The following is a 27,621-nucleotide window of genomic DNA, read 5'->3' on the forward strand; positions in this document are numbered from 1 at the left end:
CAAAAATATGTACAATATTTTCGAAAAGATTTATAGAGAGACTGGCATGGCTGTACATAAGGTTAAGTACACATGTACATATGTGTATTTATAACTCAAAATATCTAAATGATAAAGTGCATAGTTCATATACACGTATATACATACATATGTACACATGTATGTGCATATATCAGTTGGAGGCAGCTGCCGCTTCAACCTGTCAATCGTGAAAGCCGGCGCCTGGGGCCAATGTGTGAAAGTGAAACGACAAGGGAGCCTCAGTCGGAGCCATCGGAGCACAACAATATCCTGTGGCAACAGTATTAAATATGTATAAATTTTATTGTCGCTGTTCATTTTTCAGAGCTCTCGCAAATGTAACAACTTCCTGGAAGCAATCGAAATCCGAAAGATACTCGTAAGTAAGCCTGAAATAAAAATCAATAGGAATCCGGGCAGCTGAGCAAGTCACTTTCCTAAGTACTAGTGCCGCAGGAGCTAGGTCTGTGCCAGCAATACCTCCTGCTGCCCAAGTGCTTATCAAAGTGAGGAGTCTCCACCACCAGCAGCCGGAAAAGGAAAAGTGCTCTTGCGATTTGTATATCAATTATAATTTGTTTTTATTTATTATTTTCCCTATTAGTTATATAAAAACTAATCCTTTGACAAATTATGCTAATCTTTGAATTTTTGCTTACAGTTTAACTTATTTCTTGGCAGAAATTTGTCTAAAATACTCGTATTTATGTACGTACTGTATTCTGTAGCCCCGGAAGTAGTAATCCTTGCCAAACAGCGTGGACGCACCAACACACAAAGGTATGTAGGTGCTATATGACTTTTGGGAAAGGATACTAAGGCTTCGGTAACCGAAGACTTGCGGCATTCGTTCGACTTGTTTCAATTGTTCTATAAATGCATAATATTCGTAAATACTTTATTTTAGTTTTTCTAGATCTAGATCCTTTCTCAATAACACAAAAACTGTTTCTGCAACAACATAGAAGCGTACATTTTTATTAAATTATTATTTATATACAATAATCTAAACGTTATCGTTGCGATCTCACTTAGGCATACACAAATAATTTGCAGGAAAACATTTACGCTATACGGAGACAAATATCATTTGAGTCCTTGCTGCCTCGATGACGAGCTAACTTCTACATTCTAAATAAGTAGTATGTACACATTGATTCTTAGAACTAGCATAGGTCTAGTTAAATATACTATATGTATGTATATACTATGTATGTATGTATAATTTCTTAACATTGGTTGTTTATTTGTGTAAACACTGAAGCCCTGGCCCGGGCCAGTGACGTCGATGATAGATGTTGAGTAAACAAAATCGAAATGAAAATCAATAGGTAATACTTTTTCAGAGGATATGACATGATATTCTCACAAATGCGACTCCTGCAGAACTCTGCTAGTAGGTCTGGAAGAATAGTACGCGTCCTGTTTAGATTAAATGGATATTATGGCAAAAATTAGTGAAATTCTCAGTTGGTAGTGACACAACATCAACCACGATTCGGTATTAGCTCCTTAGAAAGGTTCGATATTAGCTGGGTAAAGGTAAGGGTAAGGGTTAGGCTGTTTTTATACTTGTATGTATGTGTGGTTCAAAGCTGGATGCGGATAGCGAGGATTGATGAGGAATGCATGACGATATGTTAAATTGACATCGTTTGATATTAATTGCTGGATTGGGGGGCATAACAAGACTCGATATGTTCTCAGTAGTTGTGCGTGATTTACCGCGATAATGTTTTGCGTTCCTTCTGTACGATATTAGGGGCTTAATTACAACAAATTAGATTCGAGTTATTTACAAAACGAGTGCAATTGCAATTACACTTTTGGCCTTGATACAAAAAATTAATACATACGATAATTACTACTTAGTACACGAGTACATACACAAAAGTTCTTACAAGTAAAAGAAGTCTTTCCTCAAACCATGCGAATAAATATGTATATAGTATGTAGTAGTATGTATATCTAGTGTTTAGGATATTATTCGATACGACACGATACAATATACGTTCATGTATTAATACACATCTTTGTACACTCATTGTCAGACATACATATGCATTTAAGTATATCCATATGCACGCTGGGGACTTATCTCAGCATACTCATATTATATGCGGATGCGTTTATATACAACTTTCCTGAATGCGATTCGAAGTGGTGACGACCTCCGGTCGAAAACGGTACTCGCTTAGCGATGACGTCACCGATGGATTATTCGGGCTGAGCAAACTGACCTCCATGGGCTGCGGTGTTAGATGATATGAAGATGAGGGCGTTGATGTACTTACACTATAGGTCATCGAACCGAGCGGCGGGCTACAGGTTGTGATGCCTTTCTTATTAAGAGTCGCATAGCTCTGTAGAGAGAAAGAGGGAGAAGCGGAGAGTAGGGGAGTAGTAGTCAATAGTCAATAGTCAAAATGCGTTATATGGCCCCCAAAATGTCAGTGTAAGCCCTTTTCAGTACATACTCTTGCTTGATTGAATAAATTAAATAATTGTGTATTATACAAGTATAAGCAATGACTTTGGTGAGATGCTTAGATTTTACCCAGTCCCAGGACACACCATCAATAAATATACATACTATATCTAAATATATATGCGTAGATACAGGTAAGTGTGTTTTCGTGAACTTACAATTTGTTTGCTTGGGCGGAAAGTGTAATGGAGAACTTCGTTCCCAGAGTTGCTCATCAGGCCAATGCTAGGCAGGCCCTCCGGCACAGCCAGGTTCATGGAGCCCATGGAACTCATGCATTGCGCTGAATTGGAGCTCACACCCGCCCCTACATTGTCTCCATTGGATTTTCCATGCTCCATGTCATGGCTGGCGAGATATTCGCGCTGCATGAGACGCGTCGATGGACTGGAAAAGAGCGGAGACGCCACTAGCGACTTCAGCGGACGTTTTTCTACAATCAGAGATGTTCGGATGTGATTTCTAAAGGGCTTCTGATGCAGCATTAGTTTTTCATTCTTACCGTACTGGTTTGGTATGACATCGGGATCTGTGTCATCCACCTCAGCCTGATCGCCGAGCAGCTGTGGACTGTGTCGACTGCGAGCCGTCGAACGAAGTGTGTCGCTGCTCACGGCGAGGCCAATGGGCGAGGTTCTCGTGCCGCCATCGATGCCCGCCTCCCCCAAGTTGCCGCAGTCGACAGCATTTCTATTATCACAATTTATGGGAAGCAGACTGTGGTGGGGCTGGTGATTATTCTGATCGTGGTGGCTACTCGGGTGCAGGGGGTCCAGCTGGCAGTCAGCTGGTATTGAGAGCTGCGTGTGCTTGACGGCCTTAAGATTATTATCGTTGCGTCTGGAGAATGCAGTAATTGACATGCTCAGAATAACAATAATGGAAAATTGAATAGCCATTAAATATGCTCACCTATTTGAAAACCTTCTGTAAATGGCTGCGAGTATAATGCATGATATGGCGAAGAGCAGTCCACAAAACAGAGTCAGTCCGGCCAGAAACGGCGATAGTGGCATCGACAGACCCGTAGAAGCACCTTATGACAGAAATTAAATCTGGATATGAACTATAATTGCAAATTAAAATATGCCTGTCTTACCTGTAAACTTGGCCACACCCTTGAAGTTGATATCGTCTATAATGATGGGCTCGGAGCGACCCTTGGCATTGACAGCAAATATGATCATCCGGTAAGTGGCCGCTTGGTCCAGGTTTTCAATGACAAAGCTGACAGGTGTGTGCTGAAGGATATAAGAAAGATAATGCAGGATTTATAGTTTTAAACGATCTTAACTATATCCAATACTAATAGCGATCTCTTTTCGAATCGTGCCGCTTCTCAATTGGCTGAAATATACTAGTGCTCTAACTTCATTGTAACTTCAGGATTCATTGAGATATTATTGAAAACTAAAAAATACGTTCGTTTGGTTACGATATCGTGATAAACAAAAAATGTCTGCATGTTTTTACGGACAAATTTGTCTCTTCCTTAGTATGAATATAAGATGGTAACGAAATGAAAAATGAAAATGATATATGATATAAAGAGTTTGCCGATTTATGATGTGACTTCAGGATATTTTCATATAACTACAAGTATTTAAGTGATTTCTGCACTGATAAGCTCTAGTGCAGTTATATTAAAAAACTGATGACTGACTTATTTGAAAAGAACTTATTTAACAGAGCTTTTCATTACAAATCATGTAAAAAAAAATTAACGCGAAAAGCTGTCGCGGAATGACTTACCGAAACCGTTAGATTTCTGGCCAAGCGAAGATTATTTAACTCGACCAGCTCCAGCATAAAGCTCTGGGGTAGGCCACCATCGAAACCCTCAATGCACTCGACTTGCAGCGAGTCCACTGATTGATTGGTCACTGTACAGTTTTGAAGCGGAAACGGCCGACCTGCGAATGCATTAATGGGTAGTGATTGTTACAAGTATTTGAGAAATATTAGTATCCCCTATCACCCTACCACTGTCAGGGCTGGCAATGCTTACCTGCAGCCACAATTTGAAAGACACAAGGACTCTTTTGCAGCCCAATCGAATTCTTGCCCCAACACGATATGGTGCCATAGTCTAGGTCCGTGCTCGGTGTATAATTGAGCCGCGACATTCCCGTCTGCAATGAAAGCAACCGTAAGTAGTTGGCAAAAGCACAACTAATTGCATTTGAGCACTCACTTCAGTTGAGTGTAATCGGGCGGGCAGCTCGGTTTGCTCGCCAGATGAGTTGAATGTCCAATGGAAGGAGTCGGCCGGCGGGGAGGCGTCCACTTCACATTTCAATGCGAGTGTCTCGTGCTTCAATGCGCCCAGGAGCTCTTCGTGTTCGGTTGCACAGATGGGAGCATCTGCCATGCGTGGCCGGGAATTATTGATAAATGCATAATTGAAGTATATACATACACGTACATATAGTATTTATTGGAATAATCAGTGCATCATTAGGTTGGCTTAAATAAAATCTCAAATTTTCTTCTTTAAAATAGCGATGAATTAATTTTACATTTGGCCGCCCATTTACCTCTTTTTCGTCGCTGCCATTGCGCGTTTGCAATATCATTTACTATAAGTGCCAAGCTGGCAATGCATTCATTGCTCCATAATCTTGGTCATTAACGTGGGCATGGGCATGGGCATGGTTTTAGTTTCGGTTGCGGGTGTGGGTGCGAAGGCGCGTGCGGAGATGGGCTTTGGTCCTGGCGACCATCCATGCCCGAAAACTTAACGTGCATGCGGCTTTTGTTTTTGGACTCGAGCCAAAGTAGCAATGAACTCTTAGCTAACTGACTGACTAACTAACGTAAATGCATTAAGAGCCATTCAAACTCAAGCATTACATTTGAAATTACGTATAAAGCGTGTCGCCCAGCCCGTACCCGTTTAATGCCAGCCTCTCTGGTGACGATGGTTGACAATATGTGTCTGAGTGTTTGTGTATGTGTGAGTGTGTGAGTGTGTGTGTGTCTGTGCGTCTGTGTACTTACAACGTATGCGCAATGTGACCGGATTGCTGGGACCTCTGCCCTCTGAGTTAACTGCCTGGCAGGTGTAGTCGCCGGCCGAGGCACGAGAGACGCTTTGCAGGACCAACGATTGATCCGATAGAATAACACCAGCTGAAATGTTATGCTGCAACTCCTTGCCCTGCACAGAACGGAATTCATAAGTTTCGGAATAGAATAGAATAGAATAGAATGTGAATTGTAAATACGAATTAGGTATATGCATAGTACTCGTATCTGTAGGAAAGGTGTCAGCTCTCGTAATTTATTATTCACTCACATTGTGATACCAGGACATCTTGTAGGGCTTTGGATTCGATTGGACGACACATTCAAAGTACGCATCGTCGCCCTCTTTGATATCGTCGGGATTCAAGGACGAGCCCATTTTCAGCACTGTGGTGGGTTGGTCTGAAAGGCACAAAGAAATTCAAGTTCATGCAATAAACTCGACATTATTTTGTTGTGGTTTTTTCTTTGGTATGCAAGCGCGAAAATTAGTGGCTTTTATGCCACTGCCTTTCACTTTCACTTTCGCTTTTACTTTCCCCCACTTACAGTGGACAATGAGGCGCCATTTGTCCTCGATGGCGCTGCCCTCGATGAATTGATTCTCGGCCCGACATGTTAAATATTTTCCATCGTCCTCGCGACTGGGCGTAAACGTCAGTATACTTAGAGATTGATTATCGGGTTCATTAAACTAAAAAGAAGCGCAAACAAAGCCCATTAGGAAATGAATAATGAAAGCGAAGGCAGCGACAATTATAAGCGCAGTCCTGGCCCGAATTGTGCGGCGCATCCCTTGACAACGTTCACGTCTCACTTAATACCACCTCACCAATGCCTGGTAAGTTGTGGCAATAACGTCGTAACATTTATTTGCATTTAATTAACGCACAGCCCAAACTTCGCTTTAATACCGCTGCTCTTTACTTATTCACAGTCCGGGGATTTGTCTTACATTCTTCGTCAGTTTCTTTAGCTGCTTATTGCCCTTCCACCAAGTAATCAGCGCCGGGGGCTTCGAGCCCGAGCTTTTGCATTCGACATCGTAGGAGCGGTCCGCGGACACGAAGCGATCCTTTGTGAGGATGTGCACTGCAATCGGTTTCACTGGAAAGCACATTAGCATTAGCATAAGCAATCGAATGATTACTAAATCGGCTCCAACGGAGTCACTGGTCATCTACTCACAGTTGACATCAAGTATAACCACTTTATTATTCGGCGGTGTCAAATTTGTGTTGCTGGCCACACAAACAAGTCGCGCGTTCAAGTGCTGTCGACCGATGTTTGGATAGGATAAATGGTTGACGGTCTTGCCATCGGCACGTTGATCAAACGATTCATCAATCACAGTGTTGTCCAAGTACCAGGTGACATTTGGACGTGGGCGACCTGAGAAACATGACAATAGAATCACAAGAACCGATAACCCATGCACACATTTACAAAATGTTTCTATGAATCTATCGAATTTCTAGCTCAAGCCCTCTGCAAACTCCCGTACTACTCATTAATGCTTACACTTTCAATGTCTTTTCATACCCTGTACCTGTAGGGAAAAAATTGTATATTAGGTCTGTGCAAAGTTTCAAACTTTTCAAACAGAAGGAAGCATAAAGTATATACATATATTCTTGATCAGCATGACAAGAGAAATCGATCTGGACATGTCTGGCTGTCCGTCTATCTGGTTGACGCTTCTAGTCCCTAGACTACACGAGTTTATTTTATTTTTTTTGTTTTTCTTCCCCTCTCTTCGCTACAGAAGTCCGCCAATACTGTCCACATGTTTAAACCTTTATAAGCCAAACTTTGCACACTTAATTCATAAATAAATATCTACTTTCTATTCATCTAAATCGGTCAATTCTAAGAAAAGTTATTAGCGAAAAAAGTCACTGCAGTACTACGCCCACAAACTGCAGTATCAAGTTCGCTCTTCTTCTTATTTTTGCTTCTGCTAGGGGCAGATATACATACAAGTATGTAAGTCAGTGTCGGAAGTTTGCCTGGGTACAGGGTATTTCACTGTCGGGCTTGCTCGACTCTAGCGTTCTCTCACTTTTTCTTTTTTTTCTTGACTTATTATTGGAGTTTGGAAACAGCATGAGGGTTTTAGAAGACTGTCCATTTCACTTACCGCCTGAAACTTCGCAGGCGAGCACAATGTCATTGCCTTCATTGAATGATTCCACATTGCTTGCCTTATCGTGCCGATTGGGTCCATAAATAATGGGTCGATCGGGTGGCACTTTAAAAATTGTTGAGATTGCATTTTATTGCAGCTGCAGCATATAGTACTATTATCACTTATATTACCAATAACTGTGAGATTGATCTTGAGGTTTCGTGTGGGCGAGTTGCGAAAGTCGACCCGACATCGATAGACGCCCTCGTCCTCAATGCGAATATTGTCTATTTTGAGTTGTGCAGGATGGGAAGTGCTGCTGAAATGGGCACGTGTTCCAAACGCCAATGGCGATGACCAAAGACGGGCCTGGCCAAATTGACGTCCACGCACATCGAAGCTGTAAGAGAAGGTTATGGTATTGGTGGAGAAAAGGTGTTGGAGGATTTTCAGTTTTCAGTTGTCTCACTTGTAGATGGGCTCGCCATCGCCTTCGCGAAACCAAAGCACCATGTATACTGCATCGTCCCGCTCCAGGGGCGTGATGTCGCATGGCAGCATCGCCTGTCTGCCCAGGACACCTTGCACCGATGTTAACGGCACTGGTCGGTCCAACTCATGTATTAGCTCGTCCGGCTCCAGATATGAGCTCCGGACCAGGCAGCAACTGGCCAGGAGTAGACAAATGCCAAAACACCATGAGGGCGATTCAAATGAAGTCGTTTTTACGTTCAGCCCCCGCCCCTTCCCTTGATTGATATGTTGTCGCTGGCGTTCTGGCTGTTGCCTCTGGCAAATAAGCCCGAATGTGGCGACGGCAATGGCAGTGTTCGTCCTTCTCATCGTCCTCGTCATTGTCGTCTCTGAATGCATCATCTAGCTTGCTCTGCGCTTTAATGGAACTTGTCGCTTGTGAGGCCGTTCTGCCTACTCATACTTATTGACTTTTTGGAACAACGCTTGCAACACGCTCTCATTGTGTCAGGTCCTGAGCCCAGCCTCACATTCAACGGCTGGCATTTACACGACCAAATAGCAAGTGAAGATGTGCGGCTGTAAAATGTGATGGGCACTTAATTAGCACATCGAAAAGGTACGTTTATGACTCTTATTTTAATCGTCCAAATATGTATGTATTTCAACTGATCTAACTTTTTTGGGACGTTTCATTTTTGTAATGTTATATTATTAAACACAGTTTTCATCCTTATTTCTGAAAATATCAATCTCTTCCTCCTACAGAATGTATCGTTTCTTAACGCAAATAATAACACATCAAATAAGTGCTTAAAGTCGGAAAATATTATTTAATATTTATATTAAATTAATATATTTGTTCTTCAGATATTTCAGTATTATTAGGTAGTATTAAATATTTCATTCAGAAATGGTGTCGGGCCCTGGCATAATTAGCAACAACAACGCCAACAACGAGCAACAATGTAGGTTCGTTCCTAAGTATATGACTCGATTCGAATCACGACGCCCCTACCGTCATCGCATAGAACATGATTTCAAAATTTCTAGCAGTTTAAGAATTCGGTAAGAGTGGCCTCCTATCTAAATAATCTCAAGCTGTCGTGTAAAGGCCAAATCTGCGGGTCGATTCCGTAGCATAATAAATACATAAAAAATAATAATAAAAAAAGTCATAGCAGAATGTAGTAGGTATTTTAAACTAAAAGAGTTTAGAATGGCAATCTATATGTGCCAATATAAAATAATGTTTATATTGTATTCGATTTGAAATCTGTGGAATATTTTTCCACAGCCTGTATCCAAAAGTGGTGTTAGGTAAAAGGATATTCCAGTTCAGTGAGTACGGATTAAAAAAATAAAGATGGAAATATATAGTTTAGTAGTATATATTCTTAATGAGTACGATAAGATGATTTGTGATATATCTAGGTGCGTGTAACCGTTTGTCCGTTTATTGCTCATTCCGTTTAGAATCTCGGAATGAGCAATAAGCAAGACCTTTTTTACTTTTTACTCTCGTTATTGTTGAAATCTGATTACCTAAGTAGGATAATTACATCCCCTTAGTGATTATCTGTCGCCATGTCAAGGTTCAACGTGTCATCATCAATATCTCCTCTCTTGTATCAATAGATGTACAAGTATGTACTTAGGTGTTATATATAATTGGTTCATTCATTTGCAATTAAGTTAATTTAAGAAATATGTACATTTTAATTGATTGAAATTTAAATTAAAAATTGTTTAGCTAGCACTGGGAACGGGGTTTTGAGAGTTTTGAGCATTTCATAGAAAATATGTATTGAGCAGAACTTTTTCTCAAGTGGCTAGTCATTCAACACTTTTGGCAACAGGCAGCCCTCCGCGTCGCATTTAATACCATTCATTTTATATGTATACAATTTCTACCTTTATTTTTGCTCATAACAGTTAACTGATTAAAAACAATGCAACTATGACTAAGCCTTAAACGAAAAAAGAGGTAGTACGAGAATTGCTGCGATTTGCGAACAATAATTAGCCAATGGGGTTTCGTTTTTTGTTTTGTTCTTCGGTCTGGTCATTTCAAAAGCAAATATGCCGCCCCTTTGCCACATGCATTATGTATTCATATTCAGAAATTCCAGAAAAAGCCACAAAAGAGGTGTTGTATAGAATTTGTTCTTTTTGTTTTCCAATTTCGTTGATGAATGAGCTCATGGCCAAGATGGCATTCATGACGCTATTACGGTCACTCGCGCCGTGCTGGTGAAATTGCTATACACGAGTAGTAGATGCTCAAAAAGCATTTGTTCAATCTTAACTGTCAACAAAATCTGCTAAAAAATGTGTAGTCATTTATTTGGCGCATTGGCCCGCATTGCCAAAAGCGTAGACGGAGCTCTCAACATTCACAGCGGGCTAACTACATTGTTCGGGTTATGCTTATGGTAGTTATGGTAATTTTATGGGACAGATTATAAGCTAAGCACTGGCTAAGCAATTATACAGCTATTCTAAACTGGATAGCGTTAAAGGGCACTCCCAAATAGATGGGCCAGTATGTACTCGTATGTGTCCCACATATGGCCAAGATCGATTGATAACAAAAGCTTTATGTGTGGCTGAGCTGCCAACCAATCAGCCAACCAATTTTCATTCTTCTGCTTAACATCTCGAATATCAGCTCAAAGTTATGGGCATAATGCCCCTTTATGGACATTTAATATTATAACTTAATTAATTATTACGATATACAACCAAAACGACTGCGCGTGAATGTTCGCTTGTCTCTACATTTGTTTTCATATTTCCGTCAACCACTCAGTCTATTCGTCAGTTAGGCAGTTAGTCAGTTAGCCAGTTTGGCAGTCGATTTGTCCGGCATACCGTTTGTTTGCTTTCAATATGCCAAAGTGGCCAATGGGCGGTCTTGAGGCTATAACCATATAGCTACCAAAGCATAAACAACAATGGGCTGGTTAGTTCTGCTATTCAGACTACATACAATATTTTGTACATTTTATATTTGTATGGAAGGGTGTACATGTGTTTGTGTGTGTGTGTGTGTGTGTGTGTGTGTGTGTACACTGTCTGGACCGAGTCCTAACCGGTTGCCTTTTATTCAAATCATCCATCAATGAACTTGAATTTATACTCATTTAAAATTCATTAGTTTTTATCTTTTTCCATAGCTATGAAAACAATGGGCATGTTGATTTATTAATTTTTATTTTATTATTTTATGCATTACATATTTTACATGGAAACAATGTCAATAGAAGAGCCAGAGCCACAATGTGCGTTTAACGAGCTCTTTTCTGTAACACAACTGTGTCGCACCTTGCCATAGACAGGTAAATATTTATGCTTATTTACGACAAATGGGGGCACACAATGGCCAGCCAGAACAGCGTGGTGGGCCTGTAAAAATTTGTTCTTTCATTTTGTGCGTTTGTTTATCGGTCAACGCATATGTAGAATAAAGTGAACATTTTATTTCACGAACCTCGCCTTCGACACTTTGAAGCTGCTAAGCTTTTTCTAATGAATGCAATTAAATGGTTTCCCGTCATAAAACTAATTTTAAGGCTTTGTTCTCATCACGGCCAGGCGCGATTTTTCTGTGTATGTTAGCAGATCACAAGAAGTGAGCATTTCGCAAGGTGCTAACAACAACTAAACACATCCCCACACACCCCCAGCTCGGTTCCCATCTCAGTGGAACCATCTGATATGGCCAGTTTATGGTCAACAGCAGCCGCTGCTGCTCCCAACGGCTTCGATTTGCTCAAATCGCCCATTTTCTCTAAGAATAATCACAACAATAACAAGAACAGGAACCTTCTCGCATCGCACAAATATACAAAATATGACAATAACAACAACGACAACAACAACGAAAAAAAATCAAATAAAATTTAATAAAACCTGTTTCAGGCTTTATGTTATGTGTAGTTTTTAAAAGTATACGCGACACCGAAAATGCTAAAAGATGTTTGAGCTTTGCCGTTCGAGAGCTGCTGGTTCGCTTGAAAAACAAAACCAAAAAAAATACAAAAAAAATGCTTGGGGTCTTTGGTGTTGCTAATTAAGATTACAGACATCGATACTTTTCGGAATGTAGCGGCATGGGCGACGTGCTCCGTGAACATGAACATGCATATGTACATACATATGCATGCATACATACATATAAGTATGTATGTATGTATGTATAGTATGTGTGTGCACATATGTATGCCTATATGTATGAGCTGTTCAGCAGCCAAATCGATTAACGCCACTTTATGCTTTTTTATAGTTAGTTACAAAAGTCCTACATCAACGTCAATTCTGTTTTTTTTTTTTTTTTTTGAATAAATATATTTTTATTTTGTTGCTGTTGTTGTTGCCGTTGATTTTGATGGTAACTTATTAATACTGCGGTTTAATTTGCGTTTATGCAGATATGAGCATAAATTTAATGCGAAATAAGCAACCTGATAACTCACCTACTAATGTATGTATACGAAATGGATTTCATTCAATATTCCATGTTGTTTTTTTATTGTTATTATGATGCTGTTTCTTTTTATTCAGCTGTAGCTGAACAGCTCTTTCGGTTTAATGGATCAGCCAATCGTGCGGTTTAGCAACTGTTTCTAGTTAGTTTCTTAGATTTGTCTGCGACACGCCGTCTAGCTGAGATGAAATCAATGATAAACGCATGAATAAAAACACTACTTAACGAGCACACGCGACGTGGTCAAGTTGGCCTTTGCTGAACGACAGCAGCACCACCACCACCACCACCAGCAGCAGCACCACCACCACCACCAATAACAACAACAGCAATAGCAACAAGCAGAAAAACCAGAAGTAGGTGTAGGAGGGAGGGGATTCGTCGTCGTCGTCGTCGACGTCGACGTGAACGATACGAGTACCTAATTGGATAAAATTTACTGACACACTTAAAGGACACCGCACATTTTTCACATTGCAGCGCATACGAGTTGATTTCTACTTCTTTTTCTTCATTTTTTTTTCACACTACCAGGCACAATAGATTTGGGATTGTGAGTCGTTGTTGCTGTTGCTGTTGCTATTGGTGTGGCTGTAGCTGTTGCCGCAAGTGTAATCAAGTGCCACTAAAGATCTCTCGAATCTCTCTCGTTTTGACAACTATTACCATAACAAATCAGCTCGCTTGGCTGTGACAGGCCAATTGAAGCGCACAACACAAAAAAAATATTTACACGGCAGGCAGACAGGCAGACAGGATGGCAGGCATGCGGGCAGGGAAGCGGAAGTACGGAAGGGGAGCTGGGTTAGTTCGCTCAGTGGGACAATGTTGGAGCTACTATCAAAGCTCTGCTTAGATAGCTGTTAGTCAACCAACTAGGCAGTGGCGCGGTGGCGGTGGTGGTGCTGGTGGTGGTGCTGGTGACGGTGGCGAGACGAGTACGCGGCAACGACCCAACCGCGCAGAAGACAGAGAGAGTTGGCCGAGGGGGGGTGGAGAGCGAGGAAGCTAATGGTGAAGGCAATCCCCGTCGCGAAGCTCAAAGGGAGAGCCTGCCTGAAAGGCTGACTGTCGTCCGTGCTTGCGTTTATCCTTGGCGTTTTTGTGTGAGCTGCCAGTATTCTTCCTTTTTATGTTCAAGTCGTAAATTCCAATTATCGACAAAGTCGAGGCACACGGCACAAACAAGAGAGTCCGTCGTTCCCGCTGCCACCTCAAACGTTGCCGACTTCGTGGCTTTTCGCGGCACGGCCAAAACCGAGAGTTCAAATTCAGTTGCTGCTATTTTAGTCACTGTTACGTTTTCATTAATATATTTAAATTTCGGTAATCCTCGTCTCGTATGAGAGTGGGTGTTGATGTTCGTGTCAGTGCTTCTCTGTGTGCGTGTGTGTGTGTGTGTTAATGCAATTACTAAGTTAGAGTTAACTGTTGGCGTCGATGCCACGATCCCATAGGTACGGAATGGGCCAACACTAGCAAGCAGACAAGCTTTGTGGTCAGCACTGGGACTGCGAATGAGACTTTTGTTTGGTTTTCATTTTAGGCGGCAATTTGTTGAGTGGTGTGTTATTGTTTTCATTGAAATCAATTTAATTACAAACTGCACTTTTCCAGCACATATGCTATTTATTCTTTGGAAGTAGATATGCACATACATACTCGTACATAGCTATGTACATATATTGCTTGTATTTATCATCATTCATCATTACATACTTTCTATTGCTTTCACAAAATTCCTCGTGCACAAAATTCACGAGCACCTTTTACGAGACACGGCACTTGCTTGTTTGTATGTGTGCGTGCGTGTGAGTGCGCCTTTTAAATTGTTACCCTCGAGCATTCCGCATCGAACGGATTGGGCCACATTTGAACGTATCCGCGATTCTTGACTTATTCCGACACCAACGTCCGCACTGTTAAAGCATCGCATATCTACTAACACGAAGTGTATTCTGGATACGCAAATTCCTCTCTTGCATCGCATAGATTTTTCGAAATTCGAAAAAGAGCACACACCGGTCCGAAGAGCAGCCCTCGGCCAGAAACTTGGTAAATGTTACCACGGCGCCATATATCGTAAATTTCACTGTACGATGTCGTTGTAACAGTGCCCAAGAAAAGATATTTACGATATTTCTGCTGTTAACGACACTGGTTTTTCTCTTTCATAAGAAATGCATTTCGAATATTTACACATTATAATACTTTTGCTGTATGAATTGAAGATTAAATATGTGGAAAATGGTAGCCAATTTTAATTTTCAATTAAGCTTATTCAATTACTTTCAAGAGCCAGTAGTTGCCTTTGAATGACATCCATTTGTAACAGCTTACCAAGCTGGATTTTAATTATGTACGCAAACCAATTTAGTAATGTAGTTTTAAAGTATTGAATAGTTGCAAAGATATTTAAACGGTTGTGGATTAAGCAAATATATTTGATGGGTGTGGAAAAAACAAGACTCAAGTCCGCTTTCTTTGGGAATAAAAAAATTAAACGTATCAACTTGTATTGTTTATAATTTTCGATTTCTGGGTCTATATTTCTAAAGCATATAGCTCCTTAATTATAGGTTACGGGCAGGGAAAGTAAATGCTTATATTTTCAACTGTATATTCGTATTTCCCTAAGTTTTATTTAAAAACATACAAAATTAATCTATATTATAAGCTTCAACTTCTTTATGGGTTTCTCAATTGTTGCCTGTATACATAATTGTATATACCAATATATATTCCCGAATAAAGCGTTACCAATTGGACTGATTGGATATTTTGTTCGTCTTTTTTCCATTTTACAAATGATTACTATCGACAGAGAGTCGGGATATTTTCATAACCCATTATCCATCGAATTCTATTTTAAAATTTCACAAAACTGCGTCTACTTCAGAACCTGTGAATAGTTGCCGACTAATAAATGGTTATTATTTTCGATTATATCGATGGATATGGGGTGTGGATTTACACATTCTTTTCAAATATCAGAGACGCCATTTAATAACAGATATGATTTAGTTAAAAAATGAAAAGAAACTCTTGTTTTTAATAAAAAAGTACAAATAATGTCTTACATTTTGAAAGTTGCAATCATTATTTGAATTCAAATTGCAAAAACTTCGTCTATTCATAACTCTTCATATAATTTGAGTATTGATTCTAGTTTTTCCTTATTTAAAGATTACTCGTTTCTCTTCCCTGTGATTTGAAATTAATAATAGTACGCTAGTCATCCTACTAACGTAAAAGTAACCTAATACTTTAACGCTAGGATAGAGATTACAAATAAAATAAATAAAATAAAGTGCAACAAAGTGGCAAGTTGCCTACTCCTAAATTGGCTTACAGGTAAGGCCTTATTGCTTTGTCAGGCCCAGTTAGCGCTTTTGCAGTCATCGATTTTTTTCTGGCGTGGCTTTAGTTTATGACCACGAACACAATACTATAATAATAATAATGGAGTTGGCTCTTGTTGTGTTTTTTGCTTCCCTCCAGTGAATTACGCGCCGCACAGATTTATATGAAGAACACGCAGGAAGTTGTAAAGAAATGTACGCAATTACACTGATAGACTTTGCCCAGCTTTATGGCCACCCATGCCCGAAAATATCGACCGACTGGCTGCTTGGACCGCATTAAATTGATATAACATATACAAATTAATGCAAACAAATGCGAGTGCGGCTGCCAATGACTGAGTGCGTGAGTGCGGGAGTTCGGGAGTTCGGGAGTGCTTCGCATCTTGAATGCGTTTTCTTTGTTTGACGCTGTGTTGTTCTTGCTGTTGTTGTTGCAGTTGCCTTAAGTGCGGCATGGCTGTTTTTACAGAACGCGCCAGTTCTTGTCAATAATTACGACTTTCTGATGTGCGATGGAATGCTAAACAGATCAAAAGCACAGACCAGCCGCCTATCTGACTGAACTCAGCCTCCTCGTCTCCTGGCCACCCTCCCTGGTTACAATTCCCTGTGACAGGCGTGGAGGTGAGGTGTGAGAATTCTCAAGTGAGCTTGGCCGGCAATTCCAGTGCACTCGTGGGCCGCCGTCTACGCTTTTATTTTGGACTTATCACTGGGGATTTCGGGGATATATATTTTTGGTCGTGGCATTGCGGGGCGAGCTCATAAAATAGGTGTGGTCATATCGTCAATAAATATCCCGCCGGCTGGCGGACTGTCTGACTGGATGGCTGTTCAATAAAAAGAAGAGCAACGAGCAAATTAAGAAGAAAAATACAAATGTTTAGAATTGAAAGAAGTTGTTATGCGCTCCAGCAATGTAAAAATAGCATGAGTTGAATGCGTGTAAACAAAATTGCCAGGCAGGTCGGGGTCGGGGGCAAAGTAGCTAACAGAAACAGATATCTATATGTATACTATATATGTATGTATAACGTACATATGTACATATGTACGTAGGAATGACCGAGGAAACATGAAACTTGCAGTCGTGGCTGCTCCCTCAGCTTTCAAACTCCCACTACACTCATAGACTGAGCAGTGCGTAGGCAGGAGAGGTTGAGGCTTCTTGGAATTATGGGTCCATTGTTTACATTCCTCTGCAAACGAATACAGCATTTGTCACGCATTAGTCAGGGCTATCAATCGTTAGAAATCGGCAGCATCAGCAGCATCGGCAGCATTGGTTCTTTGAGAAAATTGGCGCTGCTGTTTCCACAGTCCAACCGATTAAAAAGCCATTTCAAGTTGCGTTACATGTGTTTCCTTCAAGCCTAACATTTATTATTATTCATCTAATCTACTGATGTGGGGAGTGGCTACGAGTATTCGCTGGACAGTTGGTCGATTGGACACTTGGTCAGTTGATTGGCTTGTTGAGCGTTTGAAAAATTTGCATACGACATGTGGGCATTTTGTTTATTGTTTAGCACAGACATAACGAATTGCTTTTCAAAATACGCCAGCCGCGATATTTTACGAGTATAGTATCGTATGTGGCAAATTAATAGGAACTGCCAAATTAGTCGCAGCGTCGACTACACGTTCATGTTGTTGATGTCGGTTGTTGATGACTTAATGATGACTTCTTAATAAAAACGGAAGAGAGAAACAAATTTATTAAATTTACAATGGGATTCTGCTTAAGATATGCGCGATTATTTGCCCATAAAAATTTGCATATGAATGTCACAAGTGAAATGCTTAAAATTGTCGCTAACAAATTTGTGACATTTGTGTGACACGCCATTAACATATTTATATTTATTGGAATTATTATGATAAACAATGATTGGGCATGTTTGGGGCGACTGTGACTGCGCCCGGTTAGAGACACTATCTCTATCGATTTATAGCTGCACACACACATGCCACTGATCCGAATCACGCGTCTAATACCTCCACCTATGCTCGTAGTATCTAACATTTCAATTTGCACTTTTGGCAGGCATTAACTGGACGGATGTATTACGTTCGAGCTGACCACGCCCTAAATGCCAAAATGTGCCGAAAACATGCAAAGATCACACAGGCAGACCGACAGACAGACACACACACGCACATTCCTAGCCCAACCCTTTGACATATGTATGTTTTTTCTTTAATTTTTTCCAGTTTGCGGTGTCTGCTGTTAAGTTGAATTTGGCCCTAGAATATAATCAGAATTCGTAGGCACGCATTATTGAATATAAAAGCAAAAAAAAAGAAAAGGAAATATATATGAGGGAATGGGTATGAGTATCTATTGCCGTCTGTAAGTCTGTGTCGAGATAAGATACTTTATTGACATTGCGTGTCTAAACACTTTACCGCTCCGCTAGTCGCCGTTTTTTTTTTTTTTTTTGATTGTGCGCGCTTTAAGCTTATTTGCATACTCATATTTCTCCATTCTATGCGTGGTGCGTGTGTATGTGTGTGTGTATGTGTGTGTGTATGTGTGTGTGTGTGTGGACACAGCCATCGATACTGCCTGTATCTCTATCTGACTGACTGTATCTATCGGATAGATTTGGTACACTTTTAATTTATTTAGTTTTATGACCAATTTATATGGATTTGATTAAACTTTTTCGCTGTTCCGTTGAGCCCGAATTCATTTCTTGATTGAGTTCACCTTCTACACGACTGTAAATCACATCGGCCGGCCTGCCTGCCTGCCTGCCTACCTACCTAAATATATATGTGCATATGTATGGATACATACTCGTGCATACTTGTAAATTAATGCATACGAGTATAGTGTGTGTCTGTCGCATGTGATGTGACCGCCAAGTGGTTGTTGCCTTGTGACGCCCCAAATCATTACATTCACAAAACGTGACTTTTTTGCCATATTTTGAATTCTAATTCCACTCATTAGACGGCAAGCAGTTCTAAACATAACTTCAAAAAGGTGCAGACTGCACTTGTGACACGTTTCGTAATCTCTTGGCTCAGTGCACCCCCACCTCCAGCTCTTGCCACTGCACGGTTCTGTCGCAAAATTAGCGTCGACCAGGTTGGCAAAGCCTTTTTCTCATTTTCCTTAAGCAGGTGGCAAACAACAAGACGCAGCTGAAATGCAATGCTAAGAGCCTCACTAAGCGTAATGGGTGGCAGGGAGACCCTAGAAGATACACCGGAGACAACTACTCAAAGACATTTCTCACTGCATTTGGTGTGTGGCGCCCGCTCTTAAGGGCAAGCTATTTCCGCAACGGAAAGCAACGCATGCAGGCTTTTGTGGCAGCAGGCGGCTCAGTCTAATTAGAATAAGCAGGCCAGCTAGCTTACTACATAGTACATACTATATACATAAGTACACGGTGGCTTTTGGTGGCTGCTAACTATGCTTGCTCACATAATGCGCTATAGCTATGATTCCATGAATCGGCTATTCTTCTTCCCTTCTTTGGTTTGACTTTTCAAACAGATATTTTGTATATCCTTGTCTTTTCGTTTTCCATTACCGCTGAGATCTTGCATAAAGCTTCATGGATTTGTCTAGATAGTTCTTATGCTGTTGGCGACTCGAACTCTTAAAGCTTCTGAGATCCTTGAATTGAATATGGAATATATTTTTACAGTCGAACAAGACATGTTTGCAAAGCAGTCCTAAATACTGACCCATTCAAATTGCCGGCCCGCTAATGGTGAGACCAGAGTCTACATCAGAGTCCGAGATTAGGATTTCGCTGCACTTGCGAGCGTGTGCTCCATAATTGGCTATTTCTGTGTGCAGTTGCCGCACATCATCCTCAATCTTAATTAACAAATATACCAGGAATAAAAAAATGTAAGCACGCAGCTGAATCAGACAAAAGTACGCGAAGATGCGACATAAAATGCAATTTACGACTTGTCATAAAGGGAGACCCGCCATATAGTAAATCATTTTTTATGTAGCTAACCAAGCGACCAACGAAAATGCCGAGAGAAGCTGCTGGCAGGGCATAAGCATGGCAAATAATGCACAGGCTACGGAGCCAAAGCCGATGTAACCAAAGCATCTCCAAGCTGCAGGCTGCGACTCATCGAGTGGCGATGGGCGAGCGGTTGGGGCCACTAAAAACGCAAATAAGCTACGGTTAGGCCGAACATAAAATCCTTTAGCACCTTTAAAATGGCGCGGCGAGGGCCATATACCAACCTGCTAAACAGCGAAATTTACACAATCAACAAATAACATAAAATTGTTAGCAAGCGAGCTGCAGAAGCAGGAGGAGCCGAAAAAAATTAGACATAAAGCTGAAAGTCGCATGACAAATTCCTCCAGAGCGAGACGCCAAGATGTCGGATGAGGGGGCGACAGAAAACAAATGATGGACGAAATTACATCTTGTGGGACCCTTTGGCATGGCTGGCTGACTGCCTCGCCGCTGCCTGCGTAACGGAAAAAACGAAAAACATTTTAAGTCCTCAAATTCCAACATGTGGAGCAATAATAATAATTTTATTGTTTTAACAAAGGTAACAAACAGAAAAGTTATTTCAGCCACAGCTGAGCGGCTTTTAAAAACAAATCGTAAGGTGAGCACACAGCGCGCTCTTCTGGATATTGCTGGATTGTGTTGTGGAACGGTGAGCGGGTCGAAGGGGGGAGGGGGACGGGGCTTATGCTCGACTCGACGCCGCACGACGCCTCACTCTGCCGCAACAGTTAAGGCAGGCAACAAGGATAAGGGCCAGGCAAGCGGAAAGATACATACAAAGAGGGTTTCACTTGCGACGATGCGATGCTGGAAAATATACACTCATGTGTATGCATATATATAGTACACACACACACACACACACCCACACACACACAGACATAACTTAAACACGAAACAAATAAAAATGGGAAATAAAGCAGAATAAGATCTGTAGCGAAATATTTTTATTACCTTTTTGGCAAGCGCCAAGGTACGTGCACATACAAGGGTATGTGTGTGTGCATGTGCGTGTAGGTGTGTAGGTGTGTGAGGCGCCTATATGTATGTTGCGATATAAAAATAAATAGACGAGTAAACCACCATAATTTACGCGGCCATAATTTGTCATTAAAATCTTGTGTAATAATTTAATGTTGAAATGCAAATTTGTAATATACGAGTATGTATGTATGTTTTTTTTTTTCTATAAATTCCGCTCTTGCGCAAAATCTGGTCGTTGCATCAGCTGAGGATATGTGGGATACAGGCAATTTGAGGCTCCATAAATCGAGGGGCAGAGCCACTTATGTACATATTTTGCCCTGCCTGCTGCAATTGACTGCAATCTGTAAGTTAATTCCACAAACAGACTATATATAATACATACGTACTACTTATACTATGTACATATACATAAATGTAATTTCATTATTTTGGCCGAACATAAATTGCTTCACATTTCATTTTATGTCATTATTACGATTATTGTGTTTGTCTACAGCAGTTCCAAAATATGATATTTAAGCAACTTCACACTTGATATATTGTACATGCGAGTACGCAAGCAAGACTGGGTCAGGGACGGTGACTGTGCCGGGGGAGGGGACGAGAACGGTGACTGACGGGTGCAAAAACAACAAGAAGAACTGCGATACGAACTCGTGCCCCACTGCCAGTTGCCCCTAATCTTTATGGCGCTTCAACTAAATCGTAATCAACAACATCATAACCGAAAAGGCAAATACTTCGTGTCATTTGAGCGCACACATCATAAAGCAGCAATTAAGACAATGTTTAAATCGTAAGCGTCAAAAATGCCATAGAACAAAACTTTGTACAATAAAAAAGAAAAGCAGCCATAAAAGCGACACACATGGCGTTACATACACATGGACAGACATGCAGACAAGCAGACATTTGGACAGACACGGTCGGTGGCATGCTAACACGCTGCTAATTGTGTGTGTCAAAATTCTTCGCCAGCGTAAATATTCCAGTACGATAAGAACAAGTGCGTATACACGTACTGAGCACGCTAGATACTCGTACATGTTGTGGGGAGTTGGGGAGTTGTTGGGAGCTCCAATAACTCGTTCTATTTTTACGTAAGCCAAAATTCGCGGATCAATTTCAAAGAAAAAAGTGAAAAGAAGCAGGACCACAATTAACCGTGGTTGGAATTATAAAAAAGAAATGCTGAGGCTTTAAATGTATCACAGAAAAGGACAAATAACAACAAACAAATTTTGCTTAAAATTTAATCCCCTAATGTCTGTGAGCCAAATTTATATTCATACTTTGCGCGTCTCTGCCATCAATTACCCAAAGAATTAGTTTAAGATACTTACACACCTGAACAGAATAATAGGTGTGAGAACATTTTTTTTTTTCAAAAACGCTTGCTTCTCATATGTATTTAAATTTTTGACCAAAAAGTGATAGTTTTGAGAATAAACATACTTCAGCTACAAAACAAATAATAAACCGCTTCACCAACTATTAAAAATAATAATAATAATGCCTAAAGACGAACATTTTTAAGTTATACATAAAAGTAATTAAAGGTCGGCGTAAAATATTATGAAACCCTCATTAGTTAATGGATTGTGTTTTGGTTTGCAATGAGTCCTGAATTGCATTGTGTCCTAAATTACTGGTTTTTGACGGTGCTTTGACAGCTTTTGACGGTCGTTAATTAATTATTTGAGCTGCAGAATAAAAACAGCTCCTTGCTAGTTTACTGAATGTAGAAACGGATGTTGCAATTTTTGTTGCTAAAGGAAACAAATGAAAATAGTCTTGTCTGTTGGTATGTCGGTTTATCTCTCTGTATTGAAGAGCTTTATGCTCAGGCAGAAAACAGTGCAAGTATATGTTTTTTGTTTTTTTTTTTATAGTGAATATGCACACCAATGCTTAGCAATCTTTAATGTGTTGCATCCACAGAAAGTTTTAACAATAAATGAATTTCTTTTTGCTATACAAGTACTTCAGTTCTGTGCGATTTCTGAAAGCGGATACGAGTATGATATGTATGTAGTGTGGCATTTGCATACCATAAGGAATTTTAGCAAGCTGTAGCATGTAAACATGAATTTTGTTTATGTCTGGACCACTGTACAATAGAAACCGCAAATCGAACAAATCGCAGCACACATCGGACATGTGAGGAACACAGGCTGTAGCTGTAACACATAAAAGAAGCGGAAATGACTCTTAGCAGCACCAGAAGGCCGGACAGTCCAACTATTCAGCGAACTAATGCCGACCTAAGGAAAATATAATTGCGTGTGTGTGTGTGTGATAGTGACTGTGCGTGTGCGTGTGTATGTAAAGTGCGTTTCTGGGCAATGTTACGAGACATTTGCATGCAACCGTCCGTCATCTGGTTTGAGTTTTGTAGGAGCGTGCGGCCTATAATACCACCACCACCACCCCCCAACAACCGCTCGGGCACACTTCTCCAACCGTCCACCCTATCAGAGCCCATATACCCAACGAAGTACCGAAGCAGCGCCGATTGTGCTGAGTCTGAGTGTTAGCCGGAGCTGTTCCCGCTTCTTCGTTTCCGTCTCCGTCTGCGTTATCGTCATAGTCTTGGTTTCTGGTGCTGCATACGTGCCCAACAAAATATTGATTTAAATGAGTTTTGGTTTCGGTTTTCATTTCCTATCGAAAATTCTAACAATCAGCAAATTGTGCTGCTCAATGGACTTCTTTTTCCTCAAGCACTTTTAGTACCTAACATTCGTTAGATATTTTCCAAGCAAAATGCATGATAAGCAAAATATTGCACATTGATGATGAGCTCTCCGGCTGCTCTGGTCATGGCCTCAGATGTGGCAGTTTCGGGGTAATAAATGTATATATGTATGTATGTGTACAAATACATATGTGAGTCCGCAGACTCGGAAAGGAAGGATATATGGATGTATAATTTATGCTGCCTTCAAGAACAAACCAAGGCCATAGTAGGTTTAGCAGATGCTGTCAATTTGCTTTTTATTGATGCTGTAACTAATTATGAAAAACACAATAATGCTCTTACCTCTTAATTCCCAAAATATGTTTATTGCATGTTCTTGAATCCCAACAGGCCACATTGAATCTTTGGCAAACTATGGCAATCAGCTTTTGGCTAAACTATCTGCCACAAAGCGACAACAAAAACCCAACAATATGGGCGAGTGTAAATAGCCAGTAAAAACCTTTAAACTTTTTTGGGGGGCTATGCATTTAATATTACTTGGAAAAGTCATTTGAAGTCGCACACTGAGCAAAACCGCTCAACTGTGGGCGAGACAGTCGAGCACGACGGAGCGAAACTTTTGCTTCGGTTTCATTCACCTAGTGGCATAGAAAAAATATTTGAATATAATTCTAATTTGCATATTATTTGGCTACTTTCGTGTAGTGCAGCTCACAAAAAAAAGCAAGGAAAGAACTCGGACTCTGCCTAACAACTTAAAGTGGAGTTTACGTTCACGCCTAACAGGCTCTCAGGCGCATTAGGCATGCTCTTAAGGTAATACGAGTAGAGCAGTGGAAAAAAAAATACATACTATACATACATACATACGCACGTACTAGTAGGTATGGGTGTGTGTTTGTGTGCGTCAAGCCGCGGCAATCTGCGAGATTGCTACAGTGGCAACAAAGCTCTTAAAGTAATTAGTGGCATAAATTAAATCTCCCAAATAACAATGGGCAATTGTTTCAATGACCCTTGTGCCACTTTTAATTGTTCCAATGCTGTGAAAGTTTCGGACGTAGTCCCGGCCGAGAAGCTAGAAAGCCAGACCTACTACTAGAGAAGTATTAGAGAGTGAGGGAGAGAGAGAGAGAGAGAGAGAGAGAGAGAGAGAGAGAAAGCTGGGCATAGTAACGAGTTAAACAAAAACGAAAAGGGCTCGCTGCCTTTTTTGTCGACGCAACTAAGCGGCCAAATGGCGTTGCAACAAAAGCGCCCGCAGGACATAAATAACTTTTTATATATTTCATATGTTTTTATAGAAGGTCAGCACGAAAAAGTTGGCACTTTTTAAATAATAGTATAAAATAGGGCGCATTCCTTAAAAGACGCTTCTTTTATGTGTAAAATTGCTGCTGGTTGAACGCTGCTAATTAAATTGCAAGACATCCTAATGCGAAACTATGTAGTACGAGTATGTCGAAAGCGGCACTTTAAAAGCAATTCAAACATTGATTTTCAATTGATTTTGGCTTTTGTCGCCTTTCGTCATAAAAATACTCATCGAAAATTACACGCCAAAATAAAACAAGCTGTTGACTTGCCAAATAGCCGTGAAATATTCCCAAAGGGCGTAGGTGAGCAGGTAACGGCAATGGCTTCGTTTGTCGAGAATTCGCTGAGACAACAAATGTTGTTGTCCACCCAGACACCCCATTTTTGTGTTGTCTGTCTGTCGTCGTCGTCCCTGGTCCGCGTCTACTGCTGCCTTGTGACAATAACAAGCTAAAAGAAGGGTGTGTGCAAAGGATGCGAGGTGGGCAGGAAGAATCCGTGAGCCGTACAGCCAGCGAAGAGCCGGCAGCAACACCAGCATCAGGATATCGTAAAGCGACACACAATCACACATAAAATTTTACAACACGAGGATGTTTTTTATTGCAATGCCCCGGCCCGGCCCAATCGAGAACTTAAGTAGCCAATTACTGGAAAGTTCGAATTCTTTACTACACACATACATTTATACTACATATGTATATATATGCATGCGTACATACATATATAAGTACATATGTATAAGCAGCGACGCCTCAATCTCAATGGTGTCGACGGCAATGGCGGCGGGTATGCTGCCGTGGCTCTTGGCAGCAAGTAAACAACAAAACATTTTTCTATTTAATTAAAATGAATTTACCTTTGCCTGCTGGCCACACATTCAAACATACACATACGATGCCTGATTTATGGACGCGTACCAATAAATTCTGATGGAGTCGGTGCCTGCGCTGGAACCATTTAAATCACGCACCGCGGTTTTAATTAAAGTGAATTTATTTTGAACTTATCTGCCACACAGATATTTGCTCAGTTCTTTGCAGGTAGTATTTATGGGTGGGCGCTTCAATTATGCTCAAGTTCTGCCTCCCATTAGCGCTATAACAATAAGTATTTATGTTCTTAGTATAGCCCTTCACAAACACATCTATTTTTGGCATCAAACCAACAACAATTACAACCAAGGCTGGACATTAGCCATTCGTTAATTGTTACCCCGTCCCTGCGGCAAAATGGCATTCCCGCTAGCATCCTGTCATAATTACGGCCTACACAGTGCGCCTAGAACAACGACCAATTCAAGTGCTGCTTGGCGTTCACGTTCTTAAGGCTTCGACTTCGGCTTTGGCTGCATGTGGCCACTAGGCTGTTATTATGAATCTGAAGCTGACTACAGCAGATCGGGTTTCGCTATTAACAAATAATTAATCATACGGCCATTGTGTAATCATACTGCCGCCACACTCTGATGCATTTCATACACACACATACATACATTCGTATGTATATACATACATACATACATGTATAGGAATACATAAAAAATGTAAATGCACATCTCCTGAAATCTGGGTGAAAATGAATAGTTGAGGCAAGCAAATTAATCATGTTGTTAGACTGCAATGGGCGGCTTTTAGCAGACTTTATAAAACCAATTTCATGCATACATACATACATACTTGTACGTGAAACCCCGCTATTTGTACAAGTGAATGTGCTTCTCGAGGGCCCACTCAAAGCTCGATATAACCGTAGGCGGCAACTAAGAATACCAGGAACACTATACACACATGAACGCAAATCGTTGGCTATAAATCTCCCATTTACCTTTAAACTCGAAATACTCGTACTTACGACCACCGTTACTGACTGCCGCTCTTTCTCTTACAGTTTCAGAGCCAAATCCACTAACAAATAAAGGAATAAATTGCCCATAAAAAGGATTTTGCCAATGCCGGCTGCAACTACAAATGCTTGTGTTTCGTATTTACCGCTGGGAATGATATTGTGACTTTACTGTTAGTTGTGGGTTCACTTACTTGTATGTACTTAGTTTAGCAGCATCTGCACAAATTTAGCAGGCCTTTTTTTATTATTGCTTTTACAAGCCCTTTTAAAAACTAAACTGATGCACTTGATTCTATGGAAAAATGTATGTATAGACATTTGTATTTTGAATTAATTTTATTCTTAGGCACTCAATATTGGCGGTAAAAAGTTTGATTTACGCCGTTTCGATAAAACTCCACAGCTTATCGAAAATCAGCCCCGAAAAATAAGAAGTCGGTATCGAAATAGAGTCACTACAACTGCAGCGACAGTGACTTTCAAACGTTTCTTAATCCACTTTAAAAATCAATTCAAAATTTCGATAATTTTAAAATGAAGTTTGTTCTACAGTTGATTTCAATGCAGCATATTTGCATTGAGTGAATAGATAAAATTTGAACGAAATATATCATCATAAATAAAGTCTTCTGAAGAAATGGTATTAAAAATACCGCGCTTGTGTCTGGCCAAATATAGTCACAAGCTTGTGACTATCGCACATCTCGAATAGGTACATAGCTCGCAACTATACATCGGCTCTAACGCGTTTTGTTTTTTCCTG

At 40.5% G+C, this 27,621-nt stretch overlaps 1 protein-coding gene across 1 annotated transcript; it reads right to left on the reverse strand.

Moving 5' to 3' along the window:
* Window positions 1-1,944: 1,944 nt before the first annotated feature.
* LOC115621124 (protein turtle homolog A) lies at window positions 1,945-14,512 on the reverse strand. The gene is made up of 18 exons (XM_030514670.1): window positions 14,347-14,512; window positions 12,617-12,806; window positions 8,134-8,717; window positions 7,856-8,064; window positions 7,677-7,787; window positions 6,725-6,928; window positions 6,492-6,643; window positions 6,086-6,230; window positions 5,808-5,938; window positions 5,510-5,669; window positions 4,704-4,873; window positions 4,518-4,641; window positions 4,262-4,422; window positions 3,609-3,750; window positions 3,422-3,545; window positions 3,012-3,349; window positions 2,668-2,942; window positions 1,945-2,384 (listed from the first exon to the last, which is right to left on the reverse strand). The coding sequence occupies exons 3-18, from the start codon at window positions 8,538-8,540 to the stop codon at window positions 2,151-2,153; spliced, it is 3,087 nt and encodes a 1,028-aa protein (XP_030370530.1). The 5' UTR covers window positions 8,541-8,717; window positions 12,617-12,806; window positions 14,347-14,512; the 3' UTR covers window positions 1,945-2,150.
* Between the last annotated feature and the right edge of the window lie 13,109 nt (window positions 14,513-27,621).

The sequence above is a fragment of the Scaptodrosophila lebanonensis genome, unplaced genomic scaffold (assembly GCF_003285725.1).
Source record: "Scaptodrosophila lebanonensis strain 11010-0011.00,11010-0021.00 unplaced genomic scaffold, SlebRS2 tig00000024-arrow-pilon, whole genome shotgun sequence".
NCBI lineage: Eukaryota > Metazoa > Arthropoda > Insecta > Diptera > Drosophilidae > Scaptodrosophila > Scaptodrosophila lebanonensis.